The sequence below is a fragment of the Terrapene carolina genome, unplaced genomic scaffold (genome assembly GCF_002925995.2).
Source record: "Terrapene carolina triunguis isolate 2854851 unplaced genomic scaffold, T_m_triunguis-2.0 Scaffold42, whole genome shotgun sequence".
NCBI lineage: Eukaryota > Metazoa > Chordata > Testudines > Emydidae > Terrapene > Terrapene triunguis.
The window spans coordinates 24,250,602-24,271,695 of NW_020664393.1; the positions used below are offsets into that span (position 1 = coordinate 24,250,602).

The following is a 21,094-nucleotide window of genomic DNA, read 5'->3' on the forward strand; positions in this document are numbered from 1 at the left end:
TGTTAGATTTTAGAATATCTAGCATATTGTTTAACATGAATTTTTGTTTTGGACTTCAGTATGCAGCATGTCAAAGATTCTTACATTTCTGAGTTACTTTAAGCACTTCCTTTTAGGAAAAAATGACATGGGTAGCATGCAAAGTACTAACACTGCTGATAACTTCATACAAAAATGTCTGGCTTAATATTTATAAAGAGAAAAAGGTGATATTTGGTGCTTTAGAAAAATGTCACAGGAGATATATGTATATGTAATATTGTGTAATAATATCTAGCTTTTATATAGCACTTTTCATCAGTTTAGGAATTTTCTTTGTATTAAAGAATACAGTATGAAACTTTGAATAGTAATGTAGAATAGTCAAAAATTTAGGTTCTTCATTTTAAAAAAACCTGTCATGATAGAATTTAAAATTCAACCAAATAAAAAATAACTATTTGTCTTTATAGCCTATATGAAATTCCAAGTGTGTCATCATCAAGTTTCGTTGAGGATTTTGGCAAATTGTTAGGGGAAACAGATGAAATGGACAACATCCATGATGTGACTTTTCAGATCGGCAGTAGGATGATCCCTGCGCACAAATACATCTTGGCCATGCGTTCTGACTTCTTCAGAAAGCTGTTCGTTTCAGATGACAATCGACTAGACTCTCCAGATGTCTATCGTAAAGATGAAGATGCTGTAGGATGTGATCTCTTTATGATAGAGAAGGTTCATCAAGATTTGTTTACATACCTTCTGCAGTTCATATACATGGACACTTGTGATCTTTTGACTCATGGTTACAAACCAAGAATGTTGTATAAGGAAAAAACAGAAGACTATCAAGATACCCTAATTTCTAACCTTAATAAAATGAGTTTCAGTGGAGATGTTAATGGAAAGTCTGCATTTGAGGTTTACAGAAGTAATCAAGTGCATGTAGTAAATCAAAGAGAGAAGAACAAACCCAAGTCTTCTAAAAAAGGCAAAGTTGTTGGTGAAGAAGTAAACCCCATAAAAATGTTGCAAGGTGCTGCAAAGAAATTTAGTCTCAGCAATTTAAGTGTAAGGTGTGTTACAATTTTTTCTTTGTCAGTATCCACTTTAGTTGGTGCTTGCTTTTTCTCCCTTTTTGACCATATATAAGCTTGTCTAGAAAATGGAAGGGTTTTAACTACCAATGTAGTTTGGGCTGACATGACTCCCAGTTTGTTTCTATTTGCCACTTCCCCACATTTCACAGACCCACAGCACGTCTTAAAAGGAGCTTATGAGGTCAGCTTATTCTGACACTTCTCTAGGAGAAAGTGTGAGCAACTCTTAAGTAATGCAACTGAGGGTTCTATGAAAAAAGAGAATTGTGAGATTGCTCTTCAACTAAAGCAATGTGTTACCAACTGAGCCACTAGGCCTTCTCTGGTGCAGGAAGTGTTGTACATCAGCACTAGTCTCATCTTAATCCTATCCTGGGAAACTTGTACAAGATATATACATTCTACTCTGTTTTGAGATGGGGACTTCCTGTGTTTGAGTTTAGATGCAAATAATGTAGCTTTCCAGATAACTCCTTGTCTCAGACTGAGCCATATGTTTCGTCCTTTGTGTGATGCATATAAAATCATGGCTCTCATCTGTGGTTGATGCTGATCTTTGCATGGGTGATGCTGCAGACTTTGCATTAAACAATATGAAGCAAAGAACTGCAACCCTGTTGCTGCCTTGTATTTCTGATAATATTACAAGATGAAACCAGTGGAGTTGAGATTGAACATCTCTGCTATTGTACAAATTTCTGCATAATACTATTTTTCTGTCTTGTGTCTCTCTGTACCATCATCAAAAGGATTGAGGACAGTAAACCCTTGTAAACCAATTTCCCCCACTCTGTATTTTTAACGTACTTCTTTGTTTAACTTTCTCAGCCATTCTGTGGTGGTCATAAAAAGGAAGCAGTTACCACAGCTGGGTGCACATAAAAGAACAGCCAGGATAGAGCCCAGACATTTTAAAAGCAAAAATGTCCCTCAGCCTACCATTTGTGTTCACCCAATTCACCAATTAACCCTCATAGCATATCTCTAACACTATACATCTCTCGCCACTCAAGGTAATCAATACCTTTTCAAAGTATGGCCCAGAAGGAGCAAACACCATGTAGATGGCTGAGCCTACCTGTCACTTATATAGCCCACCTGTCACTTGGACCAGGATAAATAAATAGGAGTAGTTAAGTAGTAGAGAGATGCCTCGCAATCCCTTTTCATATATCTTTCATATCTATGCTGAAGGATCGATCAGTTTCTTAAGAGACTTCCTAGGTTTCTGTGAAGTGCATTTGTTGTCCTTTCATTTATGGTCACAATGTTATACTAAGTGGTACTAAATTTCAAACTTATTTTTCCTTATCAATATAGCGATTATCAGTAACATATAATAGTTGACGTTTGTAATATTTATGCCTTACAGATTGGATGGAGTTAAACTAGAAAATGGAAAAATTAATGTTGTCAACAGGAAAAATGGAAACAAACCAAAGTTAAACCCAAAAAAATGGTAAGTTTTTAAATCTAGCTATGTCAAGTCTCTGTGTATCTGTCTTTATTTTTTAGTACCTATCACTTCATTTTGAAATAAGTAGACACTAAGTAGATGCAGCCAAAATTTTGTAAACTGAAATTTTCTGCAACCTGTTATTACTTGTGAGGCGCATGTGTGTATATTTCACAGTTAATGGTCATTGGAGAGCGATGCTTTGTATTTACCTGTACACGCTTTTGTAATCTGAGATACTGGATTAGTACTCTGAACCAGATCTCAATGATTGTGTTTGTCTGTTGTGCAGTCACATTTTCCATGGCTTCATTTATATTATAGGATAGTAATGTCAGAAAAAAACTTGTGACTTTTCCAGTCTGACATGCTCTGTCTGTTGCAGGACTACACATTGTTATTCCTACTAAAGCCATGTAGATTTTGACTTCTGCAATTAGAAATTTACAAGGTTGCTTAATGAGAAGAATCTCTGAAATATTTTCCCATGAGGGGAAATTACCTGAATTTTTACCCTACTGCTATTTATATCTGAATTATTTGGTCCTGTTTTGATGTTACAATAGTACTAAAGCTTAATTCTTTAACTTTTGTAGGAATAGGCTATATTTAGGGCCCAACAAATTTAACGGCAGTGAAAAACGTGTCATGGACCATGAAATAAACCCTTCCCCGTGAAATCTGATCTCTCCCATGCTGCTGGGAGTGCCCCAGCCCGGGGTCTCCTAGCTGCAAGTCCTGGACTTGTCCTTCCTCTGCATGGCTTCTCTTGGGTGGGGAGGAGAGGATAAGACCTGCCTCTGAGTGCCACCCCCTGCTGCAGGAAGCTCTGGGGCTGGACAGCAGCCTTGGAGGTTCCTGCAGCTGGAGGAGACTTGGTGAGGTGGGTTTGCTCTCCCCCATGCTGCTGGGAATGCCCCAACCAGGGGCTCCTAGCTGAGAATCCTGGCTGGGCTGAGAGGGCCAGGACTTGTCCTTTCCCTGCACGGCTGATCTTGGGGAGGACATCAGACCCACCTCTGGGTACCTTCCCCTGCTGCAGGAAGCTTGGGGACTGGGCAGGAGCTCCAGCGATTCCTGCAGCCGGAGGAGGCGGGTCCAATCTCCCCTGTGTTGTGGGTGCCCCAGCCAAGGGGCTGCTGGTCCCAGCCAGCTGGGGCAGGACAGGACAGGACTTCCTCTTTCTCTGCAGGCCTGCGTTTGGGTATCTCTCCCAGGTGCAGGTAGCTCTGCCCCCCTTTAACTACCCCCACTTGCTTCCTGTCTCTGTCGTTTTGCAGCTGCGGGTGGAGGAGTCCTTGTACAGAGAACTGCCCCCCCTTCCAGATGCAATTATTAGCATGTTTCAATAAAAATAAAAAGAAAGATGAAGAACTTGAGAGAATTTTTTTGTTTGACACTTTACAGCAGTGAATCACACTCAGGGCTCAACTCACTGATTGGTAGATATGAACAGTGGGGTGGTTTTGTAGAATAGTGATCTCAATTGGCATCCTACCGGAAGACAGGTGCAATTACAAGTTTAAAATGAGTGTCCAAAGTAAATCAAAAACCTCTAAAATCATTACTGCAGCGGATCATGTGAAAGAATTTGGAAGCCAAATTCTACATGCTGATGGTGACAAACTATTTTGTACAGGCTGCAATGTTTTGTTAGATCACACACGTCAGGCAATGGTTCAGCACCACTTAGACTTGGAAACCCATCAAGGCAGAAAGAGGGCTTCGGATCGTGCATTGCTGGTAAACGAAAAGTTAAAAAAACAATTTAATCTCTTTTTAAGAAGATGACAGAGAGCTCTGAGACCCATCATTTTGCTAGAATGGAACTTGTGAATGCATTTGCAAATGCTAATATCCTGTTGGAAAAACTTGATCCCCTAAAATGCCATTTGCTTACTAACTGCGAATAAGTTACGACAGGACTACCTTCCAGAGGTTTTTGCTACACATTTTGAGGAGGTGAAGTATCAAATTAACTCATGTGAGTCTTTTGCAGTTATTTCGGATGAGTCCACAGTTGAGCAAGACAACTATGTACTGCATGTTCTGTTTGATTTTATTTCTGACAAGGCCAAAGATGTACAGACAGAAAAGCTAACAGTGCTTGCCAACTGCATTTACTTGAATGCTGTTAACTACGCTAGAGTTTCTCAAGCGATAATTAAAACCATTTCAAAATATGGTGTGAACTTTGTCAAAGTATCTGTTTCATAAGCGAAAATGCAACTTACATGATGAAATCTTTCAAATCTAATTCACCAAAGTCTAATGCCAAATGCTGTCCATATTACATGTAATGGACATGTAATTTGTCTTGTCGGAGAGCTGTGGAGATGCGTTAGGTAAAGTTGATAAACTGGTCAGCTACATTAAAATATCTTTAAACGCTGCCCTGGCCGCAAACTGTGATACAGGCAGCACATTGCGCCAATGACTGAAATCGGCGAACAAAAAATTGAACTTCCCCCAGAGCTGGTACTTACTTACTTGTTGAAATTCCTGATTTGAGGCTGTACAATACCATGCAGCTCACCTGATGTACTACTTTGAGTTCATCTCAGAAGAGCTCAGACTGACACCGAAAATGCAGGTTTTAACAGAACTTTCAACCCTTCTAAATAATGCTCAGCTGAATGAGGAAGTTCAGTTCGTTGCCAAGAATGCCACAGGACTGATGGATTTAATCACTTGGTTGGAATCTTGACCTGTTACAATCCTCAAAGCGTACAACAAAGTAGTGGATGTACTGTTCTGGGCTGAAGCACAATCAAATGAAAATCATTCTGACAATGCAGAGTTAAATGCCAGTGCTCAGCAGGTGTTTTCTTGCATGGCAAAGAAGCTCAGACAATACTACTGCTGTGGGGAAGACTCAAGCAATGTAGCAAAAACTGCTCAAAAGTTTCAACAACATTCAGCAGGGTTCTTAAAAGTTGTGTGTATATTTGACCTTGCACAAATGCACCTGTTGATGGTGAATTTATTTCGCCTAATGCAATTTCTGGCTTTGACAAGAATTGTAGGCTGGAGATTCCCGCTTACAAAAATATTACAAAAGAAGCGGACTGCAGTTTGCCTTTGCGACAGTTTTGAAACTCAGTGGAAAGCAGAATCCCCCACCTCGCAATGCTAGCTCGGCACTGTCTGACAATTCCAACGAACTCCGGGATGTAGAGAGAGCTGTGTCTAAACACGAACCAGGTGTTTTCAGCGTAGAGACGGAACGAGGAAAGACGCAGTTGCTGGATGCTCCATGTTGATGTTCAATTAATGACATTAGGAACCAGAACTTTTTTTTTACTTGCTTTTGTTAACTTAAGGCTGTGGTTCTCAAGTATGAGGCTACCAATGGAGATCACTACCCTACAAAACCATATCAGATGCCCATATCTACTAAGCAGGGAGTTGAGCTCTGAGTGTTATTTGCTGCTGTAAAGTGTCCATCAATAAATTCTGTCAAGTTCACAAGACCTTTATTTTATTGAAACAAGCTAATAATTGCATCTGGAAGTGTGGGGGGGCTCACCCTGTAAAGTGACTCCTCCCTCTGCAGTTGCAGAGTGATGGGGGAAGGAAGTGAGTGCGTGTGGAGGGGGGGTGCAGAGCTTTCTGCATCTGGGAGAGGTACTCAAGAGCAGCCGTGCAGAGGAAGAGGAAATCCTGTCCCTCCCCAGCCTGACCGGGACAAGCAGCTAGGTACTTGTAGGAAGTTCCAGAGCTCCTGCCCCGCCCAAAGATTCCTGCAGCAGGGAGAGATCCCTGGAGATGGGTCTGGCCTCCTCTTGAGAGGGGCCATGTAGGGGAAGAGGAAGTCCTGTCCCTCCCCAGCCTGGTGAGGACTGGCAGCTAGGAGCCCCTTGCTCGGCCGCTCCTGGCAGCACAGGGGAGATCATACCCACCTCCTGCCTCTGCAGGAAGCTTGGCTGCTGCTGCCTTCAGACCACTATCTTGAGAAGCAATATTTGGAAGATAGAATTGGTTTTGGAGGAAATCCTCTTCACTAGTTAGCTTGCCTTTGACTAGCTTGGCTTTTTTTTTTTTTTTTTAATCCTTTTAAGACTGTTGAGAAGTCTTGTTTCTTATGTTTACCATCATAAAGGTAAGTGTATTGTGTTTCTAGTAAATATTTGTACTTTCCCTCCCATCTTTGAGAGGACAAGAAGCCTAATCCCGTCAAAGCTGGTTTCAAGCACAAAAGAGAAATGAACTGTTTTATAGAGTTTATATTTGCTAATAATTTCAGGATTATAACTGTTCTAAATGTCTTGTAGTTCATACCTCTGTGATGTGACCATGAAATCTATAGATGGAAAGGAATTCCCTTGTCACAAATGTGTACTCTGTGCAAGACTTGGTATGTATGTAGTATCTGTAGATTCTTTTGTTCACAGTAACTTGCCTCTCTTATGATGTCTCAAAATGAGCTTTTTTTTTTTCTTTTTTTTTCTTTATAGACTACTTTCATAGGATGTTAAGCAGTTCTTGGATTGAGGTAAGGTTGCCAGTTGAAAATATGTGTGCCGCATTAGTTGTTTTTCATTAATGTAAGTAAATGAAGATTTTCCTCTCTCTCTCAAATGAGATTTTTGCCATTACCTGGAATGTAAATTAAAATACAGTTTGTGTAAAAATTGTAAGAAAATGGGAAATTTTAGCAGAAACACTAATTTTGAACCATTCAGAAACTGTATTAAATAAAAAAAATTAAGCATAAATATTATGAGCCATGGTAATTTTATGTAAAAGTATACTTTGAGTTAATAAGTATATTGCTATCTTAGAAATTTCTACTGCAACTAATCTGTAGTATTATAAACCCCCCTCAGTGAGTTTGAGCTGCTAATATCCTTGGAGGTGTATTAAACTTCCTTCCTGCAGTAGGTCTTAATAAATGACATGTAGATAATATTAGTCTTCAAATAGTGTCTGTATGAGTGCTCCACTTCAGGTGCGCTCACACCCCATGTACCTTTAATCAGAGATTTTTGATAGTAGTGCCTGTTTGGGCTGCACTTCCTTGTGTCCTGCTCTGAGGTTACATATGACTATGCGAGCGAACCGCCCTCAGTTCCTTCTCACCTCCCTTGGCCTGAGACGGAGGGTTAGTGTGCCTTACTTTCAAAATCTCTTAGCCTAGTTTCCCTTCTTTATTTTATTGTTTTTCTTTAGTTATTTTATTTACTTCTGTATTTTGGGATTTACTCTCTCTCCCTTTCCTCTTTGGGCAAGGGGTGCCTTCCCCTGCTAGATACCATTGCCCCAGGGTATGCCAGGCTCACTTCAAGCAGTGCGTCTCTTGCTGGGAGTCCATCCCGGTCAGTGACTGGCATTCCCATTTTATCCACTACTTGGGAGAGTCTCATATCCTGCAGAAGTGCTCCATCTGCTCTACTTTTTTAAGGACAGAGCAAGAAAAAATCGGGAGCTAAAACTGAGGCTCTTAATGATGGAGCGTTCCTTGCAACTGGCCTCAGGTCCAGGCCAGGAGACACCTCTCTCATCCCTCCTGCCCCCCAACCGAAACATCGGTAACTGAGTGAACACAGTGCCCTGTCAATTTCAGCACATTCACCTGTGTTTACCCAAGGTAAATTCATGAAGAAAACCCATAGAAAATTGAGTCATTTTCTCCAGAAAGAGTCCATCTCAAAAAGACCTCAGTCCCTGTGGAGACTGCTGTGGAGACCTTGTGTCCCACCCTGGGTATGGCTGAGGCTCCAGACATTCTTAGTACCAATCCTGTGCCTGGGGCTCCGGGCTCAGCAGAGAAAAAGGACAACAAGCATGCTTTGTATTGAGACCTTCGGTGCCTCACAAGCAGGACACTGCATCATGAGAGCATTCCACCACTAAGAGAACTATACTCACAACTCCTGTATGGTATACATCTAAGTTGACCACTAAGATGGCCTTGGTACCCGGAAGATGCCATGTCTCCGATATGGTCTCAGCGCCCCCCAAGTCATCCTCATGAGCACCGACTACTTTGATCAGAACAGACTTGCCAAAGCAGCATATAGCGTCGGTATTGACAACTGAATAGGGTCCCATCCTTCAAACCTATCCAGTACTGCAGGAGTTCAGATTCTCCAGAAATCTACTTGTTCTGGAGGAACCGGAGTTTTCCTTGTAATTTCTTGTAATCACCTTTGATTTTAAATGGGCAGTTTTTGAAATTGTACTCTTCTTATCCCTTTTTCCTTTAGGCATCCTGTTGTGCAGCTCTGGAAATGCCAATCCATTCTGACATACTGCAGGTTATCCTGGATTACATCTATACAGATGAAGCTCCTGCAATAAAAGGTGCTGACAATATATTTGTTTCTGGAAATTGTAGAGTTGGGGGCATGAACAATTGACAGCGAGTTTTTAAAAGCAATACATTTCAGCTTGATCTCTTTCAAATAATTCTGCTATTTTTGTTTTAATAAACAAGGAAAAGACACCTGAAGGAAGCAGAAAGTTTGGATATTATGCACTACAGTGTGAACTCTTTCAAATTAGAGACATTTGAGTGATATGGGGGAAGTGGTACAGTAAAGTACCACAATTAGATGACATTTTTTACTAAAAAGATACTGCATTGCCTTTTGAATCATATGTATTATTTGGTAAACCCCTAACAATATGATATCATTTTATAGTTTGGAGTTAGTTGTGGTTTTACCACGTGTTGTCTTCCCCTCCACCTTTGTTTTGCTGAAGACACCATGATCTGCTGCTTTTCCCACAAGCCCCTCAGTATTTGTTCTAAGTTGCCCTTTTATACATAAGAAAAACTCCTTCTCTACAAGATTTGCAAAGCCACTGCCACCTTGTCCTATTTTAAATCCCACTTCACAAACTACCTCTGCCATGATGCCTACAAATAACAGTGGAGCAAACTGGCCTTTGTTGGAACTTTTCTGAAGCATTTTTCTACTTAACCAGTCATCTTTCTCATGCAACGTTTCTTTATTTTCCAGACTCTCAAAATGTGGAATTTATTTGTAATGTTCTGGTGGTAGCAGACCAACTCCTTGTATCTCGATTGAAAGAAATGTGTGAAGTAGCCATTACTGAAAAACGTGAGTGTTTTACTATGTTTCTTAATGAAGTGGCTGCATTTTTTTCGATTTGTTAAAATAAACCTAGTTGTTTAGAAGGTAAGCTTTTTTTGTGAGTTGCAGTATGACGCTTCTTAACTCTAGCTGTGGCTATGGAAAGGAAGGAGTGAATCTCCAGTTCATGTCATTGTTCTCTCTTGCCTGGACATCTGTAGCCACACCCGCTTCAGACTGCCCAACATTCTAGAGCTAAAATAATCTTCTTGGCGTGCAACTTCAGTCATGTCACTTCACTTCAAGTATCTTTACTTCTGGGTCTCTTACGTCATCAAATTCAAACTCCTTGTCCTCACTTTTTTAAGGCCCTACACAATTTGTTTCATGTTTCTACCTAATTCCCCTCTCATGTCCTTCCCTAACTCTTTTGTTGCTCTTTTTGTGCTTTCATACTTCTCTTGACAATGTCTTTTTGGGTGGAGATGCCTCCCTCTTCTAGCACACCAACCATTCTCACTCTCCTTCATCTCTCTTCTCAGAATCTACTTGTTTTGCTTGGCTTTCCTTGGTGACTTCCATTCCTGCCTTCTCTCACTACATCTTTCTCAGCTATAGGAAAATATTGGAGCTTAAGCTTTGTTCACAATATAAATTTATTCATGTTACTGTTGTTTTAACCTATGTTTCTCACTCCCTTTGTCTGTTTGCTCCATTTCCAAAGCTGATCTGTGTTTAGACTGTAGGCCTTTCATAGCTGGGACTATCTTTTCGATTTCTGTAAAGCATCAGTCAAATTCATGCTACATAAGTATTTAATAGTGTTGCCTTGGGTGGAGTCAGGGCCACTTAAGCATTAGTGCTTCTGTCTAATGAACCAGGAAAAGGGTTTATTTTTATTCTTTTTCATAACCTGATTTTCCCCCATTCATACTGTATATCTTGAAGTAATAAGTGATTACAAAACAAAATTGCAGTATGTTGTCTAGTTAAGTCTGTGATGTTTCTTCTTTCCAGTTACTTTAAAGAATGCTGCTGAGCTGCTGGAGTTTTCAGCAACATACAGTGCTGAACAGTTAAAACTATCCTGCTTGCAGTTTATAGGACTAAATATGGCAGCCTTGCTTGAAGCGAGGTAAGAGTGGATGTAGGTGTTACAGTATGCAATACTGCAAAAGTGGAACTGTTGGAAGAATTATCAGGAAATGTTACGAGTCATAGTTGAGAATATAACCAAAAATCCTCAGCTGCAATGGTATTCATTTGTGCTGAAACTACTGTGCCTTTCTTGCAAGTTATGTACCTGTTTCACCTCTACTCCGACACATAATAAAGTGTTACTTCTGTAATCCTGAGGCAGAAGGAGCCTGTTCCAAAGCCCATTGAGATAAGTCAGTAGGAGTCTTTCCACTGATGTGGGCTTTGAATCAGGCCTAAGACTGGAGACCTGCAAGGTAGTTCTGGAAGACATTTCAAAATGGTTATAAGTAGGGCTAGGCGAAATTTTTGAGACAAATAGTTTATTCGCTGAACAACCCCAAATTTATCACTGTTTTTGCCTGAGATTTTTGGATGTAAAAAGATTTTTTTTTCAGGATCAGCTTCAGAAAACTGTTTGTCCTTCCATTGCCCTCTATAACTTTAGCCGAGGAGCCAGGGCACTTGCCGGGGATGTGGGAAACGCAGGTTTGAATCCCTACTCTGGAGTAGGGACTTGAATCCCTCCTCTGAATCAAGCAGAGAAGATTTGAATCCATACCTCCTACCTCGCAGGGGAGTGCCTTAATCACCAGGCTATTGAATCGTTCTCACTCTGTCCCTCTATTTGGCCCAATTAATATTTGAGTATTTATACAATGTGGAACAGCTTCAAGAGCAGAGACTGAGAGTAACCTACCCTGGAATAGCCTAGCACCTGGCAGGGAGAGATGTGAGTTCAAGTCCCTGTTTCAGAGTAGGGATTCAAACCTGAGTTGCCCACATCCCAGGTGAGTGCCCTGAGCTTTGGGCTACGTATTAAAGGGCGGAACGCGTGGTTTCTTGAAGCTGGACCGAAACAAACGTTTCCAATTTGCTGACACATGCCAAATATTTTTGGAACAGACTATTTTCTGTGATTCTTTTCAATTTGCTGGTCGAACCAAGAACCCAGTTTACTCAGCTCTAGTCATGAGCATCATGTTGGTATTTTTTACATACATGATAGTTGTTGCAGTTTCAGTGTAAACAATTTCTCTTTAAAGTAATTGCTTTATTCACACATAGTAGGTTTATAATATGTTACAAGCAAGTAAATGAGATTAAAGCAAAGACCTCAATTTTTATTGCCTGCAACAATAATTTTACTTAAAGGGTTAATCTGCACCATATCCCAAACAAACTCTGTGTAGCAAATTGATTTAAAAAAACAAAACAAAAACTTGCTTGTTAGAAGCTACTCAATGCCTTGGATTGTTAGAACATATCGCAAAGGAGCCAAACAAGTAGGCAAAAGGTAGATGAGAAAGTACTTTAACATTTGATGATATAGCTAAAGTAGAATGTTAGTGCCCATGACCATAATATCTAATGCTATCACCTCTACATATGTGTACCCTGAACTGTGATTATTTGAATCTTATTGAACAAATATCTTGCAGTTTGAATCAAATGACTTAAAGTATGGTAAATGAGACCGAGGCTATAACTATGTATCTTATTTTAGGACTCTGGACGTCTTAAGTGATGACGTTTTGAAGGACCTTTCTGTGTCTTACAGAAAAATGGTAAGCTATACCTAGTTCAGTGAAAAGTGACTACTTTTAAAATGAACATTGAGTTAAGCTGATAAATATGTGCCAAATGCTCATGTGGGTGGTGGGACATTAATCCAGAAATAAATTTGATCTGTATTTTCCTAATTCTTCTTTACTTCTGAAATTTTCTTATAGTTACACATTTATTGCCACTACAACATGCATAATTCTGAGTTCCATTAATACTATCAGTCATATGCATTTAATGGTATTAATGGCACCACAAAACATATGTTCTAAATTGGCTTTAGTGAACAAATAAGTGTCAGGTAATTCTATGCAGAGGAAGAATTTGTGGTGCGTGGGGAAGAGGTAACACTTTAATTTTTAGCAGAATTGGTAGCTTCCAAGAGCATCTAATTCTGCTTTCCTGTTCTAATATTAGTAGGGCATTGTAGGAAGAATTAATATTAAGTGAAATAAAAGAAATGAGTGAAACTTTGCCAGTAAGCAAGGGAGAGTCAGCATACCGTATAAACTATTTTTCCTCTTTCATACTTTAATGGTAAGAGATTGTGATGTGTGCATAAATCTGTGCCATTCTTCTATGAAGTATCCTAGTCAGTTTAAACTAAGTGAGTTCTGAACCTCTGTGTTTTCTTTAAAAGAATTCGAGAATGTGTGGTGTGTGGATGTGGGAGTGTGTGTGTGTATGTGGGGTTTTTTTTAATTATAAATTTCCTTGGGTTTGTAGGCTGTAATGCATAATGGTGATATTACCCAGATTCTAAAATTATGTATTTGAGTGATTATAATCTGGTACAGAGGTTCTCAAACTGTGGTCCGTGGACCACCAGTGGTCTGCGGATAGTTCCCTGTAAGGTGTGCACTTGGGTGGCCGCACACGAGAGAATGGAGGGCTACCCACCTAATTAGTGTAGCCGCACAGGCGTGGCTCCACTAATTAGTTGCCTGGACTCTGGGGAAGATGCACATGTAAGGTGAGCTAGTGGCTTTGGGGGGAATTAGGGAGTAGTGGGGTGAGAAGAGGGAGTGGGGGGAATTTGGGACATGCAGGGCTGTGGTGGCCAGAGAAAGAGGCGACTTTCCCTAGTTCCAGGGCTGCGGCTTCTGGGGAGAGATGGCCCTCTGTGGCTGCTGTGGCGGGGGAGAGACCCCCCTCCTTCCCAGCCCCAGCTCGGGGGCTGCTGCGGTAGGGGAGAGAGGGCATATTCATCACATTAGAAAGGTAAGACTACTGATATTAAAATATGAGTTCTGTGCTTATATTTCTAGAACAAAGAAAGTTAATTATTAAGTGGGTTTTTTTTTTTTATATATAGTGCTTTTATCCAAAGCGCATTACAATAGTTAGCTAACGGTACAAACAACATTTGGAAAGATCATTAAGTGGTCCGCCGAGACCCTCAGCAATTTTCAAGTGGTCCTGCGAAAAAAAGAAGTTTGAGAACCACTGATCTGGTACTTCTTCAAGAAATAGTATGCTTTCTAGTACACAGCTTAAGAGGAGCAGTGTAACATTAACTTTTGATATTGCAGATTCCAGCTATGGTCAGGAGAGTGATTACTCCATATCAAGATGGACCTGACATCAGCTCTTTGGAGCCTGATGACAGAGAAAACTTTGTCTTTTTGAAAGAAGAAATGAATACAGAACTAACATCTCAGTAAGTCTTATATTTTCTTCCTTTGATTGCTGAAAAGTTGGCCTCTGTAGTTCTTGGCATTCATCACTCCAACAAGTGAACTACACATAGCAGTATCTTTTTTGTAGGATACTGATTAGCTGTTTTCACAGCTAAAAGTCAAGAGCATTGGTGGCACCAAACTAATGGATAGAGTTAAAATACAAAAATAGAAGAAATGTGGAAGAAATGCAGGTTCCAGAATCGGTTTTCATAGTCTTTTCAGTAATGAAGTACTCTCCTTCCATCTTTCTCAGTTAAAATGGGGTGAGCAAGGGTGGCAAAAGGAGCAGTTCGGAATGATGTTTAAGGCTGAGTGGAGGTGAGGGTAGTTATGTAGGCAGCAGCTGAATTATGGAGCTCCTTGAAACTAAAGATAAGCATAAACTTTAAATGGAGTGGGGATAATCCAATGAAGTGATTCGGGGAGGAAGAGGAGATGATGTCAAAAGGAGAACTCCTTTGATTGGGAGTGGGGTGGCAGTGTTTTGAGTGGACTGTAGTTGGAATAGAAAGATGAGTATAGGTGGCTGGAGAGGAGAGTGTTAAAGTAAGCAAAGCATGAGAAATAGGGAGTCAGAGGGGAATTAACAAATTTTAGAGACTAGAGGAAGAAGTGGCAAGATCCGGTGAATCTGGGTCTTGAGAATGGAGAAGATTTGAAAATGATTCCATGTTGTGAGATTGTGTAGCAAGATGTATGGTGGTGCAATTAACAAAAAGGGTTCAAGAGCAGAAGGCTTTGAAGGAGACATGATAAACCCAGTTTTAGACTTGCTGAGTCCAGGAAGAGGTGTCAGAGGCAGGCACAGATCTGTGACTAGATAGAGCATGAGAGATCATGGGTAGAAGAGGATGCATATGGCAGTAATCTGTGTTCAAGTGGTAGCAGAAGCCATGGGGACAAATAAGATCACCAAAGAGAGAGGAGAGGACATCTATTTAATATTCTATGGAAAATCCGCATTTAGAAACAATGTTTAAGAAACCAAAATTAATGATAGTTGAGGGCTGGAGAAGTCTACATCTGCTGTACTGTATTAAAGCTCAATGTAAGAGAAATTTTGTCTGCAAATGAGCCTCATACTACAAGCTTTAAAATTTTTTTTGGCTTTTTTCCACCTAAAATGTAAATAAGCTTTTTCCTTCTGATGTCTGACCAGACTGACCTTAGGTTTTTCAGAGCTCTCTGTGCAGTGAAATTTGGTAGACTCCGGCTAGTTCCTTTTCTCCTCTCACTCATTCTAACTAGTGGCACTATTAGTAGAATTATAGTAGGTAAAGTCAGGAGTATGCACAGAGTGCACCTAGATGTATTGAGTTCTGTGCTCCCACTACTTAGGAGTTGGTTGGGCTCTTGTTGTCTTATTGTAGCTTATGTATCTTGGAGGTGAATGCCTGGTTACACAGGTGGTGTAGGAGAGAGGGCTTTGGAGTCTTCGACCATGGGATGTTGTTCTGGGAAGGATTGCTAGGAAGAGATGGCATCCACCTAACAAAGAGAGGGAAGAGCATCTTCGCAGGCAGGCTTGCTAACCTAATGAGGAGGGCTTTAAACTAGGTTCACCGGGGGATGGTGATGGAGTGGGATACCGGGAGAAAATGCAAGGAGGAGGGTACAAGACGGGAAGCCTCCTGATGCATCCTGAGAAAGTAGGGCAATCAGCTAGTTATCTTAGGTGCATGTACACGAACGCAAGAAGCCTGGGAAACAAGCAGGAAGAATTGGAAGTCCTGGCACAATCAAGGAACTATGATGTGATTGGCATAACAGAAACTTGGTGGGGCAGTTCACATGACTGGAGCACTGTCATAGTTGGGTATATACTGTTCAGGAAGGACAGGTATGGGAGAAAAAGTGGAGGAGTTGCATTGTATGTAAGAGAGCGGTATGATTGCTCAGAGCTCTAGTTTGAAACTGGAGAAAAGCCTGTTGAGAGTCTTTGGGTTAAGTTTAGAGGCGAGAGCAACCAGGGTGATGATGTGGTAGGCGTGTCCTATAGACCACCGGATCAGAAGGATGAGGTAGACGAGGCTTTCTTCAGACAACTAACTGAAGTTTCCAGATCACAGGCCCTGGTTCTAATGGGGGACTTCAATCACCCTGACATCTGCTGGGAGAGCAATACAGCAATGCACAGACAATCCAGGAAGTTTTTGTAGAGTGTTGGGGACGACTGCCTGGTACAAGTGCTGGAGGAACGGACTAGGGGCCATGCTCCTCTTGATCTGCTGCTTGCAAACAGGGAAGAATTGGTAGGGGAAGTAGAAGTGGGTGGCAAGCTAGGCAGCAGTGACCATGAGATGGTTGAGTTCAGGTTCCTGACAAACGGAAGAAAGGAGAGTAGCAAAATATCAACCCTGGACTTCAGAAAAGCAGACTTAGACTCCCTTAGGGAACTGATGGGCAGGATCCCCTGGGAGGCTAATATGAGGGGGCAAGGAGTCCAGGAGAGCTGGCTGTATTTTAAAGAAGCCTTATTGAGGGCGCAGGAACAGACCATCCTGATGTGCAGAAAGAATAGCAAATATGGCAGGCGACCAGCTTGGCTTAACAGAGAAATCTTCGGTGAGCTTAAACACAAAAAGGAAGCTTATAAGAAGTGGAAACTTGGACAGATGACTAGGGAGGAGTATAAAAATATTGTTCGAGCACACGGGTGTAATCAGGAAGGCACTGCACAATTGGAGTTGTAGCTAGCAAGGGATGTGAATGGTAACAAAAAGGGTTTCTACAGGTATGTTAGCAACAAGAATAAGGTCAGGGAAAGTGTGGGACCCTTACTGAGGGTATGTCTACACTACCCACCGGATCGGCGGGTAGCAATCGATCCATCGGGGATCGATTTATCGCGTGTAGTGTAGATGCGATAGATCGATCCCCGATCGCTCTCCCGTCGACTGCTGAACTCCAGCTTGGCGAGAGGTGGAAGCAAAGTCGACGGGGGAGCCGCGGCCGTCGATCCCGTGCCATGAGGACGCGAAGTAAGTAATTCTAAGTCAATCTAAGATGCGTCGACTTCAGCTACACTATTCTCGTAGCTGAAGTTGCGTATCTTAGATCGAATCCCCCTCCTCCCCCCCAGTGTAGACCTGGCCTGAATGGGGGAGGCAACCTAGTGACAGATGATGTGGAAAAAGCTGAAGTACTCAATGCTTTTTTTTGCCTCGGTCTTCGCAGACAAGGTCAGCTCCCAGACTGCTGCACTGGGCAGCACAGTATCCTAGAATATCAGGGTTGGAAGGGACCTCAGGAGGTCATCTAATCCAACCCCCTGCTCAAAGCAGGACCAATCCCTAACTAAATCATCCCAGCCAGGGAAGCTGAGTGCCTGGACAGGGGCTCGAACCCTGGACCCTCAGATTAAGAGCCTGATGCTCTGCTGGACATGCACAAGTCCATGGGTCCAGATCTAATGCATCCAAGGGTGCTGAGGGAGTTGGCTGATGTGATTGCAGAGCCATTGGCCATTATCTCTGAAAATTCGTGGCGATCGGGGGAGGTCCCGAACGATTGGAAAAAAGCAAATATAGTGCTCATATTTAAAAAAGAGAAGAAAGAGAACCCGGGGAACTACAGACTGGTCAGCCTCACTTCAGAACCCAACAAAATCATGGAGCAGATCCTCAAGGAATCCATTTTGAAGCACCTGGAGGAGAGGAAGATGATCAGGAACAGTCAACATGGATTCACCAAGGACCAGTCATGCCTGATCAACCTGATTGCCTTCTATGATGAGATAACGGGCTCTGTGGATATGGGGAAAGCAGTGGATGTGATATATCTTGACTTTAGCAAAGCTTTTGCTATGGTCTCCCACCGTATTCTTGCCAGCAAGTTAAAAAAGTATAGATTGGATGAATGGACTAAAGATGGATAGAAAGCTGGCTAGATTGTTGGGCTCAACGGGTAGTGATCAACGGCTCGATGTTTAGTTGTCAGCTGGTATCAAGCAAAGTGCCCTAGGGGTCGGTCCAGGAGCCGGTTTTGTTCGACATCTTTATTAATAATCTGGATTATGGGATTAATTGCACCCTCAGCAAGTTTGCAGATGACACTAAGATGTGGGGAGAGGTAGATATGCTGGAGGGTAGGGATAGGGTCCGGAGGGTAGGGATAGGGTCCAGAGTGACCTAGACAAATTGGAGGATTGGGCCAAAAGAAATCTGATGAGGTTCAACAAGGACAAGTGCAGAGTCCTGCACTTAGGAAGGAAGAATCCCATGCACCGCTACAGGCTGGGGACCGACTGGCTAAGCAGCAGTTCTGCAGAAAAGGGGCTGGGGATTACAGTGGACGAGAAGCTGGCTATGAGTCAGCAGTGTGCCCTTGTTGCCAAGAAGGCCAACGGCATATTGGGCTGTATTAGTAGGAGCATTACCAGCAGATCGAGGGAAGTAATTATTCCCCTGTCTTTGGCACTGGTGAGGCCACACTTGGAGTTTTGGTCCCTCCACTACAGAAGGGATGTGGACAAATTGGAGAGAGTTCAGCTGAGGGCAACGAAAATGATTAGGGAGCTGGGGCACATGACTTACGAGGAACAGCTGGGGGAACTGGGGTTATTTAGTTTGCAGAAGAGAAGAGTGTGGGGGGATTTGATAGCAGCCTTCAGCTACATGAAGGGGGTTTCCAAAGAGGATGGAGCTCGGCTGTTCTCAGTGGTGGCAGATGATGAACAAGAAGCAATGTCTCAAGTTGCAGTGGGGGAGGATATTAGGCTGGATAGTAGGAAACACTATTTCACTAGGAGGGTGATGAAGCACTGGAATGGGTTACCTAAGGAGGTAGTGGACTCTCCATCCTTAGAGGTTTTTAAGGCCTGTCTTGACAAAGCCCTGGCTGGGATGATTTAGTTGGTGTTGGTCCTGCTTTGAGCAGGGAATTGGACTAGATGACCTTCTGAGGTCTCTTCCAACCCTAATATTCTATGATTCTATGATTATGTAGCTTTCAGGTGCTTCAGTTAATTCCAGTATTTTTGCAAGCAGCAAACAGGAATCATGGGAAGAAGTGACTTGAGGCTGACTGAACAGGATATGTGAATAATAAAAAAAAAAACAAAAAAAAAACACTTTTCAGCAGTTGATTTTGAAGTGCTTTACAAAGGAAGTTGGCATCATTACTATATTTTACAAAAAATGGGGAAACTGAGGAACAGAGGTGAAATGAGTTGCTCAAGGTCACCTAGTAGGTTATTAATAGAGCTTGGAACAGAATTAATGTCTCCTGAAAGTCTGGTGCACTATCCACTAGGCAACACTACCTCCTACTGCATAACACCATTTACGTATTTTCCAGCAGAGTATACCTGTGGAGAAGAGTAGTAGTGACATTTTATGATAAGTGTAAGAACTGAAAATTCAAGAATTGTTCAATAATAATTCTAAGCATTTCTATGGCACCTTCTGTCAGATGGTTTCAAACCACTTACAAACAGAAATTAATTTAAATGCCACAACTTTGACATAAATATGCATGTTCCCCATTTTCAGTATCTGGAAACTCAGTCATGATTAAGTGATTTGTGGAGCTAATTAAAAATTTTCAAAAATCAAAAATTTTTGATGCATTTCTGTGGGAAAATTTGTCTTGGTCAGCTATAGTTCCTTGTATGCAAAGGAAACTAGGAATAGAACAGTTCTTGGCTCCTAGTACTATTTTTTAATCACAAAACCATTTTTCCTCCTTTGTCCCTCCTGTGTCGTTGTACTCTTCTCTGCATATGATCTTTGACCGAAGAGTATGTTTGCATAACATCACTTGCATGTCTTCCTCCACTCTTAGATAACTTTTTCTAGATTCCCTCGCGCTGCTTGCAGTATTCCACAGAAGCACTGGTAATATTAGCATACACAGTGGTGTCAACTAATACTTGATGAGGACTTGCATAGAGTTCTCCACAAAGTATCAGACATTTGGAAGACCCACTGAATCCTGCAGTACTTCATAGGGTCCCATGAACCAAGCTGTAGGAAACAAATTTTTTTTTACTGGCTGCATTATGTATATATATTTTTTAAAAGCTGATGATCTAGAACCTTGGCAAACCTGTGTTCAAATAATTTATTAAACACCTGTTTGACTATTCTAAAGTTTTTCTCTTTGGAAAATACTTATAGAAGAAGTAAGCACCACTTATGCAAATAATGCTGCCGCATACCACATTTAGCACAGAAGAGGAACGTAACAAACCTTCCAAGTTTTGACGCATCAGAATTGGGTAGTTATTTCTTTTAAAATTCATATTACGCAGTTAATCAATAGTCATGTTCCTGATTATCTTCCACTTGAGGCTCCAGAAACGGTTTGTTTAAACCCTTATTCATACCACCTAGTGAATGTTTCAGGAGCAATGAAGAAGACTAAAATTATGAATTTATAAAGTTGACTTTAAAAATCTGTTTTACATGTCACTATTGTGTAGGAGCCTGGATAAAATAGGCAATATAGGAAGAAGAATGATTGGCTAAGATTAAAACTGTATAATCCAGTGTAACAATGAAGGTATATTACATTTGATAATTATTGCAATACTGCAAAAAGTTTTGGCTCTTTTTGGGAGGCTTGACTTTCTGTCTTAAAGTCTCTCAAAGTACCTAAGCCTTATCAGGAGTCCAGTACAACTGTTTCATTGTGTCCTTCACTTTATTTCATTCTTGGACCTTTACACATAACAATTGTAATAATGTACTTTAAAAGGGCAAGAAGTTCTATGAAATAGGAATATTGTAGTCACTTATGGGTCATGTAACTCTCTTAAAGCTTTAATTTTGGTACAGTAAATAAAAGCAGTTTGGATTTTTTTCCCCACTTTTTCCAGTTCTTTGACTAAGGATAAGCATCCTGTCTACATGACTGTTCACAAGCTAAACTACCAGTGTAATAACGTCGTTATTTTGGAGTCCATGTTTGTACTGTAGAGCCAGGGCCGGCTCCAGGCACCAGGCACCCAAGCTGGTGCTTGGGGCGGCACCTGGAGGGGGGCGGCGCGGCGCTCCGGCCGCCGGGGAGAGCGGGGCCACAGCCGGGCTCGCCGCCCTCCCCCCGGCGCTCTGGCCGCCCTCCCCC

The 21,094-nt window shown here is 41.6% G+C and overlaps 1 protein-coding gene across 1 annotated transcript in view; it reads left to right on the forward strand.

The window, feature by feature from the left end:
• IBTK (inhibitor of Bruton tyrosine kinase) overlaps nucleotides 1–21,094 on the forward strand; it is an 88,080-nt gene that overhangs the window by 23,937 nt on the left and 43,049 nt on the right. The window contains exons 11-19 of the mRNA XM_026654497.1: nucleotides 453–1,058; nucleotides 2,455–2,541; nucleotides 6,813–6,895; nucleotides 6,996–7,033; nucleotides 8,748–8,844; nucleotides 9,507–9,608; nucleotides 10,599–10,716; nucleotides 12,286–12,346; nucleotides 13,877–14,004. Of these exons, the coding sequence (XP_026510282.1) occupies nucleotides 453–1,058; nucleotides 2,455–2,541; nucleotides 6,813–6,895; nucleotides 6,996–7,033; nucleotides 8,748–8,844; nucleotides 9,507–9,608; nucleotides 10,599–10,716; nucleotides 12,286–12,346; nucleotides 13,877–14,004 (1,320 nt within the window). The remainder of the gene's footprint in view (nucleotides 1–452; nucleotides 1,059–2,454; nucleotides 2,542–6,812; nucleotides 6,896–6,995; nucleotides 7,034–8,747; nucleotides 8,845–9,506; nucleotides 9,609–10,598; nucleotides 10,717–12,285; nucleotides 12,347–13,876; nucleotides 14,005–21,094) is intronic.